Consider the following 19,659-nt stretch of genomic DNA (forward strand, 5'->3'; position numbering starts at 1 on the left):
CCTTATCAAGCTTGGCCATCGACCTTTTTGGTCGCCTACATGTTGTCTTTCTCCTCTTGGTCGACCGTGGTGGTGAGGGTGAGGACGTTGTTGATCTGGGGCGTCTGGATCTTACGAATGGCGCCGGGAGATCCCAGAGTCCACGACAGTTGCGATTTCAGCAGCGAATCCCAACCGTCGGCGAGTGGTCGCCGCTAACTTAGGCCACGAGTTTGGCCCAGCTACGCTCAAGTATTGTCATCTCAAGTTGGTTCGTCCTCCATGCAAGGTTCTTCTTCATCACCCGTGCGTTGGAGTCCGCTACCTCCGATGCCCCAAGTGGTTTCCTCCCCCGCGGTGTTTGGAACGGTTGCACCTAGCGACAGAGCACAAGAACTCGATTTTGTTTCGCGGGCCGACGCGATTACTTGTGATGTGCAATTCTTGAAAACCAAGGACATGCGTGCACATACTCGTGATTCGCTTAGGGCCTTACTATCAAATTATACCATTCTCCTTTTAAATACAATTTCCTGGTCCTTTGGCACCTTTTATCGTTTAAAAAAAATCACTACAAGTTTGTGGTATTGCAAGTCGGTGCAGCGAGAGCATCGCAAGTTAATTTTTTTCGAATTAACATGTTTCACGTTGATACACTGGAGTGTTCAAGTTTTTTCTTCCGGTGCAACGCACGGGCACTTTTGCTAGTATAATGCCTATATATTCTGCTGGTTTCCGGGAGTTGTAGTGCTCTCGGCTGCCCACTTGCATCTCGACACGCGTCCCTCCCATCATTTTGGACCCCCCCTGGGTACGATTAGGGACGATGCAGATGAGATCTTCTGCTCTGCTTGTATCTTTTCCCTCTGAAAGCGAAACGTATAGTGTACGACGACAATAGAAGGTACGCAAGTAGACTATAGGTACACGAGACAGGGACGTGAATCAAGTGGATAAACACGTTCGCGACCTAACAGATACGTGTGCCAGATAGGAAGGTGGAATGTTGCTCGGTTAAGTCGTTTCAAACTACTGTAAAACCATTCTATGCCGCGATTAAATTATGTGGCCTCTGGCAGGTCGAATTACTAAGAGTTAAAATTTGCAAGAATACAGTCAATTTCTCGACAGTCTGACTCGTTCGTGACCGAGCAAGGGATGGCGAATGCATGGAATGGAGGCGACACAGGGGCGACTGTGGAGGCGAGGAGCCAACGATAAAGATCTTTCGTGCAAGAGGTAGGCTCTAGCGCATGAGAAGTTATCTAAGGAGGGCATGCCTTAGAGAGATCGTTGGAGCGACAGAAGGGTCGATAGTCTGGTTTGAGCGGGTGACCCAAGGAGGAGGTGACATCCGATTAGACTAAGTAGGCGGCAGATGGCTCAAGATTGAAGACGATAATGATCCATGAGATTTGGAATGTTAATCAGTTAATTTGTTTCAAACTACTGAAACGCCATTCTATACGGGGATTTATGTGGCCTCTGGCAGGTCGAATTGCTAAGAGTTAAAATTTGCTAGAATGCGGTCAATTTCTCGACAGCCGACTCATTCGTGATCGAGGCATGGATGGCGAATCACTACGAAAACCAGTCGAGGTGCCAACGGCATAGGTCATTTTGGCCGTCTAATGTCATCAGCACCTGGCCATCGGCACTACAAGGCCTCGGCACCGGCACAGCCACTTTGGGTCCGCCAACGTCTAATGGCCCTTTGCTTTGGTAGGTTTTCGTGCCGACATCATCCTTTTAAAAAAACATTTTTTTCAAATTTTCTGAAACAATTTTTTGAATTGTTTGAAAGTTTAATCTCTAAGCATGCTTAATATTAGGTTGATTTACTTATTAATAGTTAAACTTTTCACTTGGTCATCCATCCTCAAACTGATCCCATCCCAGCACGCATAACTTCTTCCTTTCCTTCCAGATGAGCTTCCCGCAGAGGAGTTATTCTTTGTTGACACTAGTACCCTATCAATCCTATTAATCCTTAGGCCTTAGGCCATGACATCACACTTCTTTATTATTTTAATTCCAAACAATTATTTGACTAAAGAAAATGGAATACATTTTTTTAATAGTAAATCTTGAAACAATAAAATAGTTTTCTTTAAAAAAAATATTTTTTTCAAAATCTAAAAGCTGACTAAACTCCTTTTTTCCTTTTTGATTTTGAGGTATGTAAAAAATCGGTAAATGGCCGTAGGTAGTTGAAATCGGATGTAACTTTTTGTGGAGATACATTTTCATATAAAAACGTTTTCGTAGGAGGTCGTATGCAACCAAAAAAGCCGTTTTACCAAAACATGACGCCATTTTGCATAATATATCAAAGTTCATGTTTGTTAATTTTCCTAACAACTAGAACTCATAATACATGGTCATCTCAAAGTATTTAATTTTTTAAAATTTCTAACATTTTCTTATATTTTCTTGCAAACTGAAAAGGCGATTCCAGGGGTGTGCATGGAGCAAAAAAAAAGTTGTGTTGCTCTTGGCAAAGGGCCTAGTCCTAGCACCGTTGCCTCTCCGTCACCACGGACACCCCTGTGTCGACGGCCTTTTTTTGTGCCGACGGTGGCAGTCTCGGCATAGGTTGCCATGCGTCGACGGCTTTCCTGTGCCGACGGCCTTCTTCACGGCCTTCCTTGTTTGGTACCTGTGTCGATGGCCCCGATAAAAAGCCGTCGACACAGATTTTGGCCGTCAGCACCTAGTGCCTTTCCTGTAGTGAATGCATGGAATGGAGGCGACACAGGGGAGACTATGGAGGCGAGGAGCCAAGGACATAGGTCTTGTGTGCAGGAGGTAGGCTTTGGCGCCGAAGAAGATATCTAAGGAGGGCATGGGTTAATTAGAGAGATCACTGGAGTGGCGAAAGGATCGTTGGTCCGGTGAGAGCGGGTGACCTAGGGAGGAGGTGACATCCGAGTAGACTAGGTAGGATGGGAGGTGGCTAACGAGTGAAGACGATAAGGAGCCATGAGATTTGGATCCAACGGTGGAACGAAACCGAAATCTTACCAGTTGGAGATGGTCACTTCCCGGTAAAATTAAGAACAAGACATGTGATGTCCATGTAAGTGTAGTCAATATTGTAAATGCCGATATTTTCTTCTATATGTTTTGTTAAACTTACTATGTTTTACACTTACTGAGTAAATTTATGCGCCTTGTTTTTTTACAATGGAGGTAGCACCATCCGAGTACCAGTCCGAACATGAAATTTAACCTTCTCTTCAGACACTATGATTGGCCAAATTCTAGGAAGGATTTGACGAAATGTACTCTAGAAAAGCTCAAAAAAACGACATGCCAGTGACATACATGTAAGTTGGTCACACAAGACAAGGATCTGGATGTGCAATTGGCATGGCACTTGATATGCCTTGGATCATGAAACGCACCCTATCATTCTCCCATTGGACCGCAGGGATGGGCATGACGTTGATGCCCGGGCTAATAAGTTCACTCCCCTCCAAATCTCACCTGGCTGTCCCATTTTTGGAGGAGGATCCAGTACCTTCATCTGTTTCACACGAGAATATGCCCTTTTAGTGAAACTCGGCCCAGCTTTCACAAAAGACAAAATGGTGAAATTCAGTCTAGCTAGCTGATAGTTGACACTTCATGCAAAATTGTAAATATAGTTTTGAGGCATACATGGATAGGATCCTATACCTATTTTTGGTTCAAAAAGTAGGGATAGCCTATTACTCCCTCTGTCACATAAAAGTTGTTTTAGATTTGTCTAAAGTAAAAACATATTTGTTGATAAATCTAAGAATTTTTAATGGGAAGGATGGAGTACTACTTTGCTTACCAACTGCTGAGCTCGAATGTGTGAATCTCATGTACAGATACCCTGAGAGTTTTGTCTTCTGTTAGGGCATATCCAGCGACCTGGTGCATTTTAGACGTCCGTTTGCGTCTTGCCGCGGACATGAAAATCGTGGCCCGGCCATGATTGTCCGTTTGCGTCTTGCCGCGGACATGAAAATGGTGGCCGGGCCATGATTGTCCGTTTGCGTCTGGAGGTGCCCCCAGTGGTCTGACGCATTTTCAGTTTCCAAACATTTTTCATTGTTTTTGATACATAATTCGAAACATTGCAAGATATATGTTGTTACATAATTTGAAACATTACAAGATAGATTTTAGCGCGTAATTTAAAATATTGCAAAATGAGGAAACCCAACTACTGGGTTGTGATGGTTCTCGCTTTCTTTGCTACGAAAAAAGAACACCCAATCACCCAGACTAGAGTTTTGGGTGTTCCCGGTTTCTTCACAGCAATGGAAGAACATCAAGAAAACTACACTAGTGGATTCAAACTGGCACTTGTCATCTTCATTGTGAAGAAAGAAGATCCTCGACCTAGAGTTGGCCATGGCTGCCTCCGTCGGAGTTATCGTTGCGATAGGGCATGCAGTAGGATGAGTCGTCGAACACACCGACGCTCATGTCGCCATCGCCTTCGTAGCGGCAAAGCAGTAGGCATCCGACCTCCACGTTGTGGGTGCGGGCAAACTTCTCGAAGTTTGCGTTGAGGTACATCTGCCTTTCCCATCAAACAGCACATCGACGGGCCACCGGCACTCGTCGCGACTGTCTTCCAGCCGGCTGGCGTAGGCCGGCTCCCGGCTGGCAAGAAACTTGTCTGGGAGTTTCTTTCGGTCGAGGGGGTCCTCGGTGATGTGGACGATGAACTCAAAATGCATGGCGAACGGCACTCCCACTCGTCAGGGGAGGGTGAGCGTGCAGATCCAGCACGACCGCCCTGCCCCTGCCTTGGCGGCCGCATCCTCGACCTTGGCCCCTACGACCCGCCATGGCTAGGGTTTGTGCGCGGGATGGAGAGAAGATGGATGGAGGCGCTGGGTTTGGAGATTGTGGAGGTAACTAGGGTTTGTGCGTGGGAATGGATGCCCCAAGCGCCCCATTTTATACGTCGAAGGCAGCTGAGGGGTCGGTGGTGCGCATTAATACGGGAACACATTGCTAGACCTGGGGAACCTGCAGCATTGCACGACCGAGGCAGAGGGGAGCGGTCACGCGCTGCGTCCGCGCCGACGCATTTCGGCCCCAAATTTAAGCCGTGTTTGCGTTCCCGTGAACAGGCCAAACTGTTTGCTTTGGGCTGGGGTGCAGATCCACTTATCGACCGCGTGGACGCAAACGATCACTTTGCGTTGGCTGCTGGAGATGCTACTCAAAATACTTTTATCAGTTTACATGGACATCACGATTTTCCGCTTTTTCGTCAGAGCAATGAAAAGCACGGAGAATAAACTGTCAATATTGCTGTCATAGTATATTGCCATTTGTAACTATATGTAAGACTGCAAATCGACATACTTGGTCTCCAATCATCTGGGTTTGGAGTGACGTGGAGGTTCGATTGCCTATGCTCTTTTTCTGTGTCAGGAGCGTAACAAAAGCGACCCCTTGGAGATGCGGCCAAGAGTTGATAGCGGACGTCAGTGCAGTTGGACGCGACTGCCAATCCCTTTGCCACGTAGACGCTGACATGGCATGGTTATCCCGCTCCAGTTTCTACGTTGGAACTTGGAGAAGATACTGTGCTGCGCTGGTAACCTCGCCCAATGCTAGTTAGTTTTTCACCGTATATTTAGGTCCCATACATTGATATATAAGCAGTATCTCTAAAGTTACTCCTTTCGATCCAAATTAATTGACTTCAGTTTATCTAAATATATACTAGATAAAGTGAAATCAGTTAATTTGGATCGGAGGAAGTAAGAACAGTTGCTCGAATAATTTGCTACCGTAGTTGGTGTCTCTAGAGTGTTGTGATTTTCTGCATATTGGCTGCTACAATAATGCCCAAAATAATTGCAAAATGTTTTTTTCTATGATCCAGTGATGGGCACGTATGTATGCATGTATGTATAGGTGCTGCATATGGTCCAAACGTGCATGTACCTTATAAAATGATGTCATTTCTGCATCTTGGACACTAGCTGAACGATATTTTCTGAACAAAGCAAAGCCCACGTGCACCTAGCATCTACACAATCTGCATGCATCTCTGAAAACTTAGATATTCGTACTCCAATAAAACATAGGTATCAATCCACACATAAGAATGAGCATACCTGTCAGCGTCCCTTATATATGTTGCTCAACATGCTTGAAGGCATTTCCTAAGTTTCGTTGACGAAATATACATTTCTACCAAGGTGAAAATTACTGCTCTATCTTTCCACCAACGTTGAATTTTATTTTGACATGCAAGGTTGGGCTTTGATGTATAGTAAAGTCGGCGCACACATACTTGGGTATCATGGAAGTAACCTCTAAATGTTTCTTCTACGCTAGGCGATTATGTGATGGTTTCATACAAAATCCACCTCGGGTTATGTCTCCGGTCGGGTGCAATTATATTTGGATTATGTGTACATCGTTGTATGTGTTTGTGGGTTATATACATGGTGTTTCCCATAGAAAAAAAACTAAGGCATGCATATACAAATATTTTAGGGCATGCACGGAGCAACAAAGCAGGTAGAAGACATTCGTAATATACATTTGTTATTAAACACATTTAAATGGCATATATTAACATGATAAGACCAGTACAATTTTGTTATATCATGTCGGCATCATCACATCAACGTGAATCCGACTGTTTTGTAGGTGTATCCAAGTTCCTGACCTGGCTGCTAAATTCCAATGTGCCAATCAACTTTGCCAAAACGATACATATCCCCCTTGAGGGGACCCAAGACCATGGCGCAACGTATTTTCTTTGGATACTTTGCATGTTCACGCACAGCTAAGACACATCCTTTCTTTCTACGAGGACCACTTATTAGGACGCGGCGCAAGTGACGCGCTATTTCATTTCACTTGACCTTTGGCAGAGACTTGATTTTGGACTAATAAGTTAGGTCATAGCTAGGTGAACATGCACTAACTATGTACGAAAACCACTCTTACAAGAATTAAAGTAATGCACAACCATGTGCACTTTGGAATTTTCTTGAATATCCGAAAACTAATTTAATCTATGATTGGATTGCATGTGAGGTTTGTGGGGGCTGTCTAAATTGTTTTTTTATTCTTTGTATATTGACATCCACTGTTTCTTTATTCTTTTGGACAATAGCCTTGTACATAAAGAGGTACCTGCAAGAGTCTTCTTTCACCAAGATGTGTATTTTCCGCTGGGAGGGGGGAGTGGGGGTCTCCGCTAAGGCTGAATTTTTATACCTTTGAAGTTAACATAATCGTACACACCTCAATATAAATGTGATTCTCTTTTATACCTCCTTTGTGGATTTTTGTTTATATGGGTATATCTTTTTTTCAAATAAAAATCTCCCTGCAGGCATCTGCATCTACATGATTCACACAGCCCAAATTGGTACCGAACTTCTATCTGTTCTCTCATACGGACATTACTAACCCCTTGGTTGGTAAAAAATTATCATTCAACCTTTTTCAGTGAGTTCGGTAGAATAGAAGGAAAACCAGTCAGTCCGAGAATGACTTTTTCAGCATCTGCCTAGCCGGTCCCACTGGCAGCGTCGTAGCAAGCTGCAGAAAAGGGCCGAGCGTCGCCTAGCCAAACGGAAACGGCCCCACCAAAAATCCAGCAGCAGCCAATCACAGGCGTTCTCGCTGGATCGGTATTACGCAGCGGCCAATCACGTCGCAGATAAGGCCTGAGGGTGTGCCCGACGGACGCACCAAAAGTGCAAAGTACACCCCGCGCGGGCCTACGGATAAAAGCGTGCGGGCCGGGCCCACGTCCGCCCCTACCAGCTGCTATAAACCTAAAGCCCGCGATATTTTCGACGCAAATAAATTTTGGACTCTACAACAGTGCAAACCTAAACCACCGAGTCGGTCTACACTCTACAGACGGACACGACCACGGTGAAGCGAAATTAGTAGCTAGCGTGGTGCTGCGCTAGTTGCTTTGCTTTGATGAGCAGCTCGGCGAAGGCGGCGGCGGACGGCGCGATGGGTAGCAAGGCGGCGCGGGCGTGCGACGGGTGCCTGCGGCGGCGGGCGAGGTGGTACTGCGCCGCGGACGACGCGTTCCTGTGCCAGGGCTGCGACACGTCGGTGCACTCCGCGAACCCGCTGGCGCGGAGGCACGAGCGGGTGCGCCTGCGGCCCACGTCGCCGCTGCTGCTCCCTCAGCAGCCTGCCGGAGCGTCGGCCCCGCCCCCGCGGGAGAAGCGCCGGGGCGAGGAGGTCGTGCCGGCGTGGATCAAGCGCAAGGCGCGGACCCCGCGCTCGCAGGCCAAGAGCGTCGGGCAGCTCCTCTCGAGGCGCCTCGTCGTGCCGGACGCGTCGTCCGGCGGGGAGTCGCCGGAGGGGCAGAAGTGCGGCGGGGAGACCGACGAGGAGGCGGAGCTGCTGTACCACCGCGTGCCCGTTTTCGACCACGCTCTCGCGGAGCTCTGCTCGTCCCCGTCTGCCGGGGAAGAGAGCACGGCCGTCGCGTCGTGCTGCGGTGAGGACGGCGGCGCCGTCGTCGATAACTTGGCCGCGGCGCCGCTGTCTCCTGTGCCGGCTGAGTTCATGCCCGTGGACGGCCTCGTCAGCTTCGGCCCCACGGACGCGGAGCTCATGGAGTTCGCCGCCGACATGGAGGCCCTGCTCGGGCGGCCGGGCATGGACGACGGCGGCGAGGAGGAGCCGTTCTGCATGGAGGCATTGGGGCTCATCGACCCCACGGACGCGAGCGTCAAGCTGGAGGCCGACGGATGCATGCTGGCGTGCGGCCTCGAGCAGGAGCTGGACGTGTCCGGCGATATCTTCGACCTCGACTTCGACTACTGCTCGCCTCAGGCGGCGACGCCGGACGAGAACGCGGCAAGCAGCGACGGCCAGCTGTTTCCAAAGAGCCTCGCGCTCAACCTGAACTACGAGGCGATCATCGAGAAGTGGGAGAGCTCGCCATTCGCCGACGGCGAGAGGCCGGACGTCAAGCTCGAGGACTGCTGGCCACACGACGACTACTCGTTACAGGCGGGCGCATGGATGATGGGGGGAGGAGGTCAGCTTGGCTATGGCGGGGATGGGGTGGGGACGACGCCGAGGCTGAGGATGGGCGCCGATGGTGGCAGGGAGGCGCGGGTGTCGCGGTACCGGGAGAAGCGCCGGACGCGGCTCTTCTCCAAGAAGATCCGGTACGAGGTGCGCAAGCTCAACGCCGAGAAGCGGCCGCGGATGAAGGGACGGTTCGTCAAGCGGCTGGCCAACGGCGCCGTTGCCGCCACCGCGTGCGTCGCGTAGCTTAGCTATGCCGGTCGTGTGCAATGCTGTCGGTGTGCATGCATGCATGCATGGCTCTGCTGGCTGCTGTGGGCTCGTCATGGGCAAACACAAACAACTCGTCGAAACTGCGTAATCTAGTTACTTTTTCTTTTTCAATCTCGATTGACTGCGAATGATGGTTGCTGTATCTTGATGAGGGTGCAAGGAATTTTGAAAAAAAAAAGCCCCTTGCGTCGCCTAGGTTAGGCAACACGTGAGGGACCAAGGCGGCACCATCACTCTACCCCGTCCCCGTTCTCCTCCCACTTCCCCGCCGCCGCCAAGGCCCAAGGGTCAGGCCGGACAAAGCCTAGGCGGTTTCGGCACGGGCGGGGCATCTTCCCCTCCGCAGCCGTGTGTAGCTTCCCGGGTCTGACCGCATGGCATCGCGGGTCTCGTGGCAAGGGTGACGCTCAAGCGGCGTAGGACACTAGTGGAAAACATGTCTAATGTCGCGGGTCGTAATACCCTTTTGTTGCGGGCAGCCAGCCGTGACAAGGGAGGCGCGACAAAAGGTCCACCTTTTATCGCGGGTCCATTACGACCCGCGACATAAGGTTCACCACGTGGCAGGCGCGGGGCGCGCATGGGACAGTCCTTTTTGTCGTGGTCCGTATTACGACCCGCGACAAAAGGACCTCTACGTGGCGCGCGCAGAACGCTGCTGCTTTATGGTTTGAGGGCAGCACCACCACCACCACCCCCCGCCACCGCCCCCCTTTTATTTCATCTTTTCATTTCAAAATAAAAGTTGCATACGTTCATTCATTATATATAGATCGAGCAAACAAATATTGGAAGCAAAAGTCGATCTATTCGTAGATTCCCCTTACACATATACATGGAGCTCACGACTACCGGGACAAAAGCCCGTCGTCTATTCGAACTAATACATATACATGGAGCTCCCTACTACTGACGCCTCTTTGGACTAAATCGGCCGTTGTCGTTTATTACTTCTGTCAACAGAAATGCCGCCAGTTCCTCCGTAATTCCTAGTACGTGTTCCTGTGGTTGGAGGGTCTCCCGCATGAGGTCGACCTATATAGGAAAATGAGATGAATATGATTGTATCAATCTTAATAACGAAGTATTGACGATAATAAATTAAAGTTGTGAATGTTATTGCTTACGTTGAATCTATTATCGTTGTGCTGCTCAGTGGTTAACATGCGAATGGACTCGCAAACGTAGTATCCACATAGATTCGTCCCCTATGACCGCTGGGCGCACGGTACAATAGTAAATGTTAGCTTTTCCGCGAAGTGCTCACCCGTAATAACCTCCTTGAAAGATGTCCAAACCCTGCCAGGCAAAACAATGATAGAATTAATATAATGGATGATTAATTGATGTTTCACGAAAGATATAGCGCGACAATGATTGAAATTGCCTCTGGAGAATCTCCTGCAAGTCGCGGAACCCGTCCAGGCCTCTATTCAATGGGTCGCTTACTTCAACAATTCTCTTATCAACTTTAATGTTTAGCAGAATCCAGTGGAAACTGCACATGTTTATATAGACGTCATGAGTTAGACTTAACATCGAGTAAGAAAAACTGAATGTGCACAATAGATCAGTAAGACTCTCACATGTAGTTGTAAGGAAAGAGTATTGAATCAAAGAAGCTTTGCTCCACTATAAACCTCGTTAGGTTTTCCACCGTGTCTTCGATATTTTTCTTTACGGTTTCATGATGTACTTTATCCGGGTCAACAAACCCAACATTGTACACCTTATTATGGATGCATTCAACCATCTTCAGTCTGCATAAGAGAACACATATGATATAATGAGTATATGCAATGAACAGTAACAACTAAATGAACATGAACTTATATGTAGTTAACAACTTACAAGCAGTAGCAACTCATTAGAGATTTGTCGAGGGCGTCTAAATTGAATAACTGCCAGAGTTCATTCATCTCCATATAGATCTGCTCCCTTCGGAAGTAATAATCTCCTAGGATATCCGCCACGACGAAACTTGTGTTCTCCTTGCACGCATTAAGGTACCACTGATGCAAATTCCGCATATGCGTTGGCAGTTTATGCAGCCTCTCTTTGCTGACCAAGTCGGCCCCGTAGACAAATTTACGAGCTATATCAGCCCTAGGTACTGCATCGGAGAACATCATGTCCTCCACGGTCATGCCAATTTGAGCCGCTAGCGTCGCAGCTTCGTCCATATCGAAAGGACCAAGTTCCTGGTACGCCAAGGGAACTTGCAACACTTTGAGTGGTGGGAGCGATTGTTTGGTTTGTGCTCCGAGCTGGGAAAGTTCCTTTCCTTTTCTGCCTGTTGTCGCTTGCTTGGCCTTGAGGGGTGCACTTATTGAACTTGATTTCTTCCCGGCTACACTTCTTGCTGATGATTTGCTCGTGCTAGCACTATCCTTCTTCTTACCAGCACTATCCTTCTTGTCCTCAATTACCTTCACAAGTGCGCGTGTATAGTCATCCTTCCTCTCGTGTAAGTCATATTGCGATGGTGCGTTCAGAAAACTAAGAGCATATGCCTTTTGCTTCTCTGTGTATGGTGTTGGAGCCTTGGGTTTCTCCTTATGAAAAAAATCATAATTGTATTTCTTAACAATGACCTCATTTTCCTCGTCAGTACAATCGTAAGGACGGGGGGAGGAACCTTTGGTACTGTTGGGAGTGGCGACAGCTTTTGGACAAGACTCCTGAAACGCTTCTGGTTGGGTGCATTCCGAGTCTTAGTGGGCGCAGGCGGCGGCGCTGGAGATGGAGATGGACTACGGATGTCGTGGTCGATGTCGTACCCATGGGGTGATGGTGGCGACATGTGATCAGTCGGAGGAGGTGATGGTGGCCTTCGATCATTTGGAGGAGGTGATGGTGACCTGGTGGGACGACTAGTAGAGGTTACCATGCCTGGAAGCTTGATGTTTTTCTTTTCCCAGAGAATGATTTCTCCCAGCACCTCTCTGAGTGTAACCCCCCATCACCTCCAGGGATTTCTAGCTCCAATGTCTCCCACGACGGTACAACTGAATCCACCCCGACACGAGCATAGCCAGCTGGAATCTGATTGCCATGTCATGTTGCCGGCTCACCTTCAGGTCCAAATGCAGGTAAGACATAGCCGACCGCCACCTTAACAGACATGTTCCTGAACACCTCATGGAGATCACAAGGTGTTTGCTCCTTGATTCCATCCACAGGGGTCGCCAGGACCGCCATCTATCATCCGTGTAGGCGGGGCCTCCGAGTCGGCCACGCTTCTGTCTCGTCACTGAGATATGCCGGCGGTATTATCTGGCTGGCGCTGTCCTTTAAGTTCATTAATCTCCCGCTACTGCTTCTGAATCTCCCGCTGCTGCTGGTCAAGTTGGCATTGGAACTCAGCCATCCGGTCATTCTGCACTTCCAGCTCGCGTTTTTTTTTGCTCTTGCTCGGCATCTATAAGTCTCTGCGTCGTTCGGAAACCCAAGCGCCCACAGAACACTAGGGCCGAAGCCTCTTGTTTGTCCTCCCTTTTCAGGATTACCGAGGACAAGCGTCAGCAAGTCTTTCTCTCTATCGGGAGCAAACTTCAGTTTTCCCGCTTTAATATCAGCTATCACTTCAATCCATTTTTCCCTGGGTACCCTAACCTTGCTGTCACTTTCAACAAGGTTCCCTGTCTTCATGTCATACTCACAGCCATGCCCAAGGAACCAATTTCGAGCCCTAGTGTCCCATCCTTCTCGCTCTGGTTCTGGAGTGATCTCTGATACGTCTCAAACGTATGAATAATTTCTTATGTTCCATGCTACTTTATTGATGATACTCACATGTTTTAGACATACTTTATGTCATATTTATGCATTTTCCGGCACTAACCTATTAACGAGATGCCGAAGAGCCAGTTGCCGTTTTCTGCTGTTTTTGGTTTCAGAAATCCTAGTAAGGAAATATTCTCGGAATTGGACGAAATCAACGCCTAGGGGCTTATTTTTCCACGAAGCTTCCAGAAGTCCGAAAGGGAAACGAAGTGGGGCGACGAGGCGCCGCCACACTAGGGCGACGCAGCCCAAGGGGGGCCCACGCGGCCCTAGCGTGTGGCCCCCTCGTCAGCCCTCCGACTCCGCCCTTCCGCCTACTTAAAGTCTTCGTCGCGAATACCCCAGTACCGAGAGCCACGATACGGAAAACCTTCCAGAGACGCCGCCGCCACCAATCCCATCTCGGGGGATTCAGGAGATCGCCTCTGGCACCCTGCCGGAGAGGGGAATCATCTCCCGGAGGACTCTTCACCGCCATGGTCGCCTCCGGATTGATGTGTGAGTAGTTCACCCCTGGACTATGGGTCCATAGCAGTAGCTAGATGGTCGTCTTCTCCTCAATGTGCTATCATTGTTGGATCTTGTGAGCTTCCTAACATGATCAAGATCATCTATTTGTAATGCTACATGTTGCGTTTGTTGGGATCCGATGAATATGGAATGCTATGTTATGTTGATTATCAATCTATCATCTATGTGTTGTTTATGATCTTGCATGCTCTCCGTTATTAGTAGAGGCTCTGGCCAAGTCGTTACTTGTAACTCCAAGAGGGTGTATTTATGCTCGATAGTGGGTTCATGCCTCCATTAAATCTGGGACAGTGACAGAAAGTTCTAAGGTTGTGGATGTGATGTTGCCACTAGGGATAAAACATCAATGCTATGTCTAAGGATGTATGTGTTGATTACATTACGCACCATACTTAATGCAATTGTCTGTTGTTTGCAACTTAATACTGGAAGGGGTTCGGATGATAACCTGAAGGTGGACTTTTTAGGCATAGATGCATGCTGGATAGCGGTCTATGTACTTTGTCGTAATGCCCAATTGAATTTCACACTACTCATCATGACATGTGTGTGCATTGTCATGCCATCTTTATTTGTCAATTGCCCAACTGTAATTTGTTCACCCAACATGCTTATTCTTATCGGAGAGACACCACTAGTGAACTGTGGACCCCGGTCCATTCTTTACATCGAATACAATCTACTGCAATACTTGTTTCTACTGTTCTTCGCAAACATCATCTTCCATACTATACATCTAATCCTTTGTTACAGCAAGCCGGTGAGATTGACAACCTCACTGTTAAGTTGGGGTAAAGTATTTTGGTTGTGTTGTGCAGGTTCCACGTTGGCGGCAGAATCCCTGGTGTTGCGCCGCACTACACTCCGCCACCATCAACCTTCAACGTGCTTCTTGACTCCTACTGGTTCGATAACCTTGGTTTCTTACTGAGGAAAAACTTGCTGCTGTACGCATCACACCTTCCTCTTGGGGTTCCCAACGGGCGTGTGCTTGACGCGTCATCAAGACTGTTTTCTGGCGCCGTTGCCGGGGAGATCAAGACACGCTGCAAGGGGAGTCTTCCATTTCCAATCTCTTTACTTTGTTTTTGTCTTGCTTTATTTTATTTACTGCTTTGTTTGCTGCATTATATCAAAATACAAAAAAAAATAGTTACTTGCTTTACTTTATTTACTATCTTGTTTGCGTTCTCTATATTAAAAATACAAAAGAAAATAGTTACTTGTTTTACTTTACTCAATTCCATGCATATTTTTATTTCACTAGTTAGGCCTAATGGAAAACAACAAAAATATTAGAGATCTTTATAGTATTTATCTTGAGTTAGGACATGAGGTGTTTGAAGAGAAAATTAAAAAACCTATGAAACTTTATATGCGTGCTAATGGCAATGTTATTAGTATGAATGCTTTGAACACTATTATTGCTAATGCTATGGAAGAATTTAAGCTTGGGGAAGCTGGTTTTGATGAGCATGATATTTTTAGTCCCCCAAGCATGGAGGAGAAAATTTACTTTGATGACACTTTGCCTCCCATTTATGATGATAGTGGTATTTTGGTGCCACCTACTATTGAGGATAAAGTTTATTATGATTATACTATGCCTCCTACATTTGATGATTATGGTGATGAGAATAATAATGATAGCTACCTTGTTGAATTTGCTCCCACTACAATTAATAAGAATGACTATGCTTATGTTGGGAGTAGTAATTATTTTATGCATGAGACTCATGATAAGAATGCTTTATGTGATAGTTATATTGTTGAGTTTGTTCATGATGCTACTGGAAATTATTATGAGAGAGGAAAATATGGTTGTAGAAGTTTTCATGTTGCTAAAACACCTCTCTATATGCTGAAAATCTTGAAGTTACTCGTGTTTTATCTTCCTATGATTGTCACTTTGCTCCTCATGAATTCATTCGTGTACAAGATTCCTTTTAATAGGAAGTGGGTTAGGCTTAAATTTGTTTCATACTTGCTTTTTGATGCTCTCTTTGTTTCAACTCTCATCCTTATGTGAGCATCATTAAAATTACTGAGCCCATCTTAATGGCTATAAAGAAAGCGCTTATGGGAGACAACCCATGATTTTACTTCTGCACTTTTGTTTTATATTTGAGTCTTGGAAGTTGTTACTACTGTAGCAACCTCTCCTCATCTTTATTTTGTTGCATTGTTGTGTGATACGTCTCAAACGTATCTATAATTTCTTATGTTCCATGCTACTTTATTGATGATACTCACATCTTTTATACATACTTTATGTCATATTTATGCATTTTCTGGCACTAACCTATTAACGAGATGCCGAAGAGCCAGTTGCTGTTTTCTGCTGTTTTTGGTTTCAGAAATCCTAGTAAGGAAATATTCTCGGAATTGGACGAAATCAACGCCCAAGATCTTATTTTTCCACGAAGCTTCCAGAAGTCCGGAGGAGATACGAAGTGGGGCGACGAGGCGGCCACACAACAGGGCGGCGCGGCCCACCCCCTGGCCGCGCGGCCCTAGCGTGTGGGCCCCTCGTGGCGCCCCCTGACCTACCCATCCGCCTACTTAAGCCTTCGTCGATAATAGTTCAAGTACCGAGAGCCACGTTACGGAAAACCTTCCAGAGACGCCGCCGCCGCCAATCCCATCTCGGGGGATTCAGGAGATCGCCTCCGGCACCCTGCCGGAGAGGGGAATCATCTCCCGGAGGACTCTTCACCGCCATGGTCGCCTCCGGAGTGATGAGTGAGTAGTTCACCCCTGGACTATGGGTCCATAGCAGTAGCTAGATGGTCGTCTTCTCCTAATTGTGCTATCATTGTTGGATCTTGTGAGCTGCCTAACATGATCAAGATCATCTATCTGTAATTCTACATGTTGTGTTTGTTGGGATCCTGTAATGTCCCAGGTTTAGAGACGATCGAGGGGTAGATTTTAGAAAGTGATGTGCATTTCATTGTAAATTCTGGGGAAATTTCGCGCTTTTAAACAAAAACTGCATCGAAGGGGGACAAGTTTCTCTCTCGACACCTTACAGGGTTAGGGTTTCGAGAGTGCGACAAACCTGTTCCTTATTCAACTAAACTAGGGTTTTGAGAAGAGAGGGGAGAGTTTGCATCACAAACTTAAGTTGCATGATTGAATTCTAAACTAAGTTGTATAATTGAATTCAATCCAAATTTGAATTTGAAATTCAAATTCAAACATCAAATAGATATCTCATAAATTTAATTGTGAGGAAATTCATTAAGTAAATTATAAATAATAAACAATATGAACAACTAAAATAAAGTAAAGCTCATTAGAGAAAACTTTGAGCTTTATTGATATTCACACAAAATACAATGTCAATTACAATATCCAGAATTGAAATATAAATTTACAACACATTACAAGAATTGGAGAAATAGAAAAATAAAAGAAAATAAAAAGAAAAGTACAAGGATGGATCCTATCCTAGATACTACAAGATCATCTTCACTTGATCTTGGATTTGATGACCTCCATATTCATTTTGATCAATTGTTGATCCCTTCACATAATCACAACAAATAGAAGTTATGCCAAGTGGCATAGCCACTTGGCAGGTTAGTAGAATAATGAAAATGAGAAGATATGAATCAGCTCTGCCGAGCTGATCATCTCACAGCCAAGCACATGCCAGATACCAAGTATCTGGTATATACACACACACAAGCAGCTCACACAGCCTGTGTGCATGCTCAACACCAAGCCATTGAGTGTGCATGTAGCACAACACACACACACCAGCAGTGAGTCACATAGTGTGCCAGACCAAGCTGTCGACCAGGGAGAGCAAGGGAGCACCAAATATAAGCTTTTCAGAAGCAAACCCTAAGCCATATCCATCGACAGGCTTCACTGGGTAAGTCACCAAGAATACAAGAACACAAGAACACAAGAACAGCTACTGCTGTTCAATCTAATTCCCAATCACCAGAAATTCACCAAGCATCACCAGCAAGTCAGGAGGAGCAGGGCAAGCTCATAATCCAACCAGAAGCAAAACCTCTACACCAACACCAATTCTAGGAGCTGGAGTGAGGTATACACATCATCATGAACAAACTAGATGGTTTTGTTCATAAATTGCACAGGCATGATCTCAAGCACACCACAAGGGTAGAAACCCTATATGTGAGTCATCATATGGCTACTAGCCAAATTGGTGCACGTGAACAAGAGGGAAACCAATAGGAAAGCACCCTGGGAACATTGGCTATGCCAAACCAGTGACATAATCAAAGAAATCCAACAAGGGATGATCCTATCTAGCTAGCCAGATTCACTTAGCACCTATAGCCACTACACCATCAGACAGATAGACTATCAAGTGTCTATTCATGTTTGTCAACATCAAAAGCATCTGGCAACCAAATATGGTCAAGCCAGTGAGCCACTATTTACCACAGCAAGCCACAGAGAAAGGGGAGCTACCATGACAGCACCAAAGGGCTGTCAGGGTCACCTCAACCCACAGCCAACACTTAGAACCACCACATCATCACCAGAAAGGTTCAGTAGTGGGCTAGGGTACCCAACCAGTGGTTGGCATCCAGCTAGCCCTAACACATTCATTGAAATGATCATCACTGAATCACAGTTCACATCATTCATCCATCTATTAAAGCCAGATAAATAGATAAATGAAACAGACAAGCAATTGATGCACCAGGGTCTTGCAAATGATCAAATGGATCATGGCAGGCATCAATTGATGCTTAAGCAAGCAATGGCACACATCAGGCAAAGCCTGTGTGATGCATACACAGCACAGAGTGAGCCCAGAGAGCCACACAAAGAAACCCAGCAGTTAACTATCAAGCAAATGATGATCAGATGATCATCAGAGCTTGCTAGCTCTTGCTACAGATTGCCATAGCCAAGTACAACAACAGGAATTAACCAGCTACTGAAGAAATCCAACCCAGTCATAACTGAATAATAGATAACTGAATTAATGACTTTATGATTGTATCCAGAAGCACATCAAAGGCTTGATGAACCACTAGATCAAGATACACAAGTAACACACATAGCATTCATCACTGAAGAATACTATTAAGCCAATAGCAATGCTCAATTGAGCATGCTCATGAGTTGAGCACAAGAAATAACACACCATGGCACTGGCACTTGCAAAAATTGCCAGGAATACACAGTAATCACAGCCAGGGCAATTAGTGAATACACTTGATGATCTAGCAGTAATAGCATCAAGGACAAGATCACAGAGATAGAATTAAGCAAGAACTGCAAACATAAGCAAGCACAGAGCCTAGGAATCTTGCACAGAATCATGTATAGCATGGCAGGATAGCACAACAGTAGTAACCATGGCAGTAGCAGGCCAGCAGATTTACAGCAGCAGCACAGTAGCATAGCAACACAAGCGCAGTAGCACATGAACAGGCTAGCAAGGCACAGCAACAGCGCATAATCACGGCAAGCATCTCAACATGGAGATGCAGGCCAGTGGCTGAGCAAGACGAAGGGGAGGAGAAGAGAAGTGAGCAGAGCAGACAGGGGGAGTAGGAGGTGATGGATACTCACCGGTGAAGTGAAGCGCAGGGCACGGCCATGGCGGCCACGGCGGCACACGCCGAGGGCGCAGCAGCGCCAGGCCAGGCCAAGCCATGGCGGCGCCACGGCACCAGCACCACCACGATCAGGCACGGCGGCGCCACGACATCTGGAGCGTCGGTGGCGACGAGATCGCCACGGCACTCCACGCCAGGCGACCAGAGCGAAGGGGGTCGAGGTCGAGAGCAGCAGGTCGCCCGCGTCAGATCGACGCGGATAGGATTGACCGCCGTCGTGGGGCGTGTCGACTACGCACCATGGCGGGGGCCAGGTCCGGCGAATCTCGCCGGAATCGAGCGGCGACGGCGGCGGCGACGCGAGTCGCCAGAGCGGCTAGGGTTAGGGTTCGATCGCGCGTGAGAGGGAGAGAGAGAAGTGGGGCTGGTCGAGCCGGACCAGGCCGGTCGGTTCGACCTAACCCACTGGGTTGCACCGACAGGTGGGCCCAGGGGCATTTTT

The 19,659-nt window shown here is 47.1% G+C and overlaps 1 protein-coding gene across 1 annotated transcript; it reads left to right on the forward strand.

Annotated features, from left to right (window-relative positions):
* Window positions 1-7,809: 7,809 nt before the first annotated feature.
* On the forward strand, window positions 7,810-9,393 carry LOC127317328 (zinc finger protein CONSTANS-LIKE 16-like). The gene has a single exon (XM_051347879.1). It carries the CDS (start codon window positions 7,936-7,938, stop codon window positions 9,253-9,255), a length of 1,320 nt encoding a protein of 439 aa, XP_051203839.1. The 5' UTR covers window positions 7,810-7,935; the 3' UTR covers window positions 9,256-9,393.
* Window positions 9,394-19,659: the final 10,266 nt, after the last annotated feature.

Source organism: Lolium perenne, chromosome 7 (assembly GCF_019359855.2).
Source record: "Lolium perenne isolate Kyuss_39 chromosome 7, Kyuss_2.0, whole genome shotgun sequence".
Lineage (NCBI taxonomy): Eukaryota > Viridiplantae > Streptophyta > Magnoliopsida > Poales > Poaceae > Lolium > Lolium perenne.

What these genes read in the sequence shown, in the direction of transcription:
- LOC127317328 (XM_051347879.1), top strand. Translation starts at nt 7,936, where the DNA reads ATGAGCAGCTCGGCGAAGGCGGCGGCGGACGGCGCGATGGGTAGCAAG.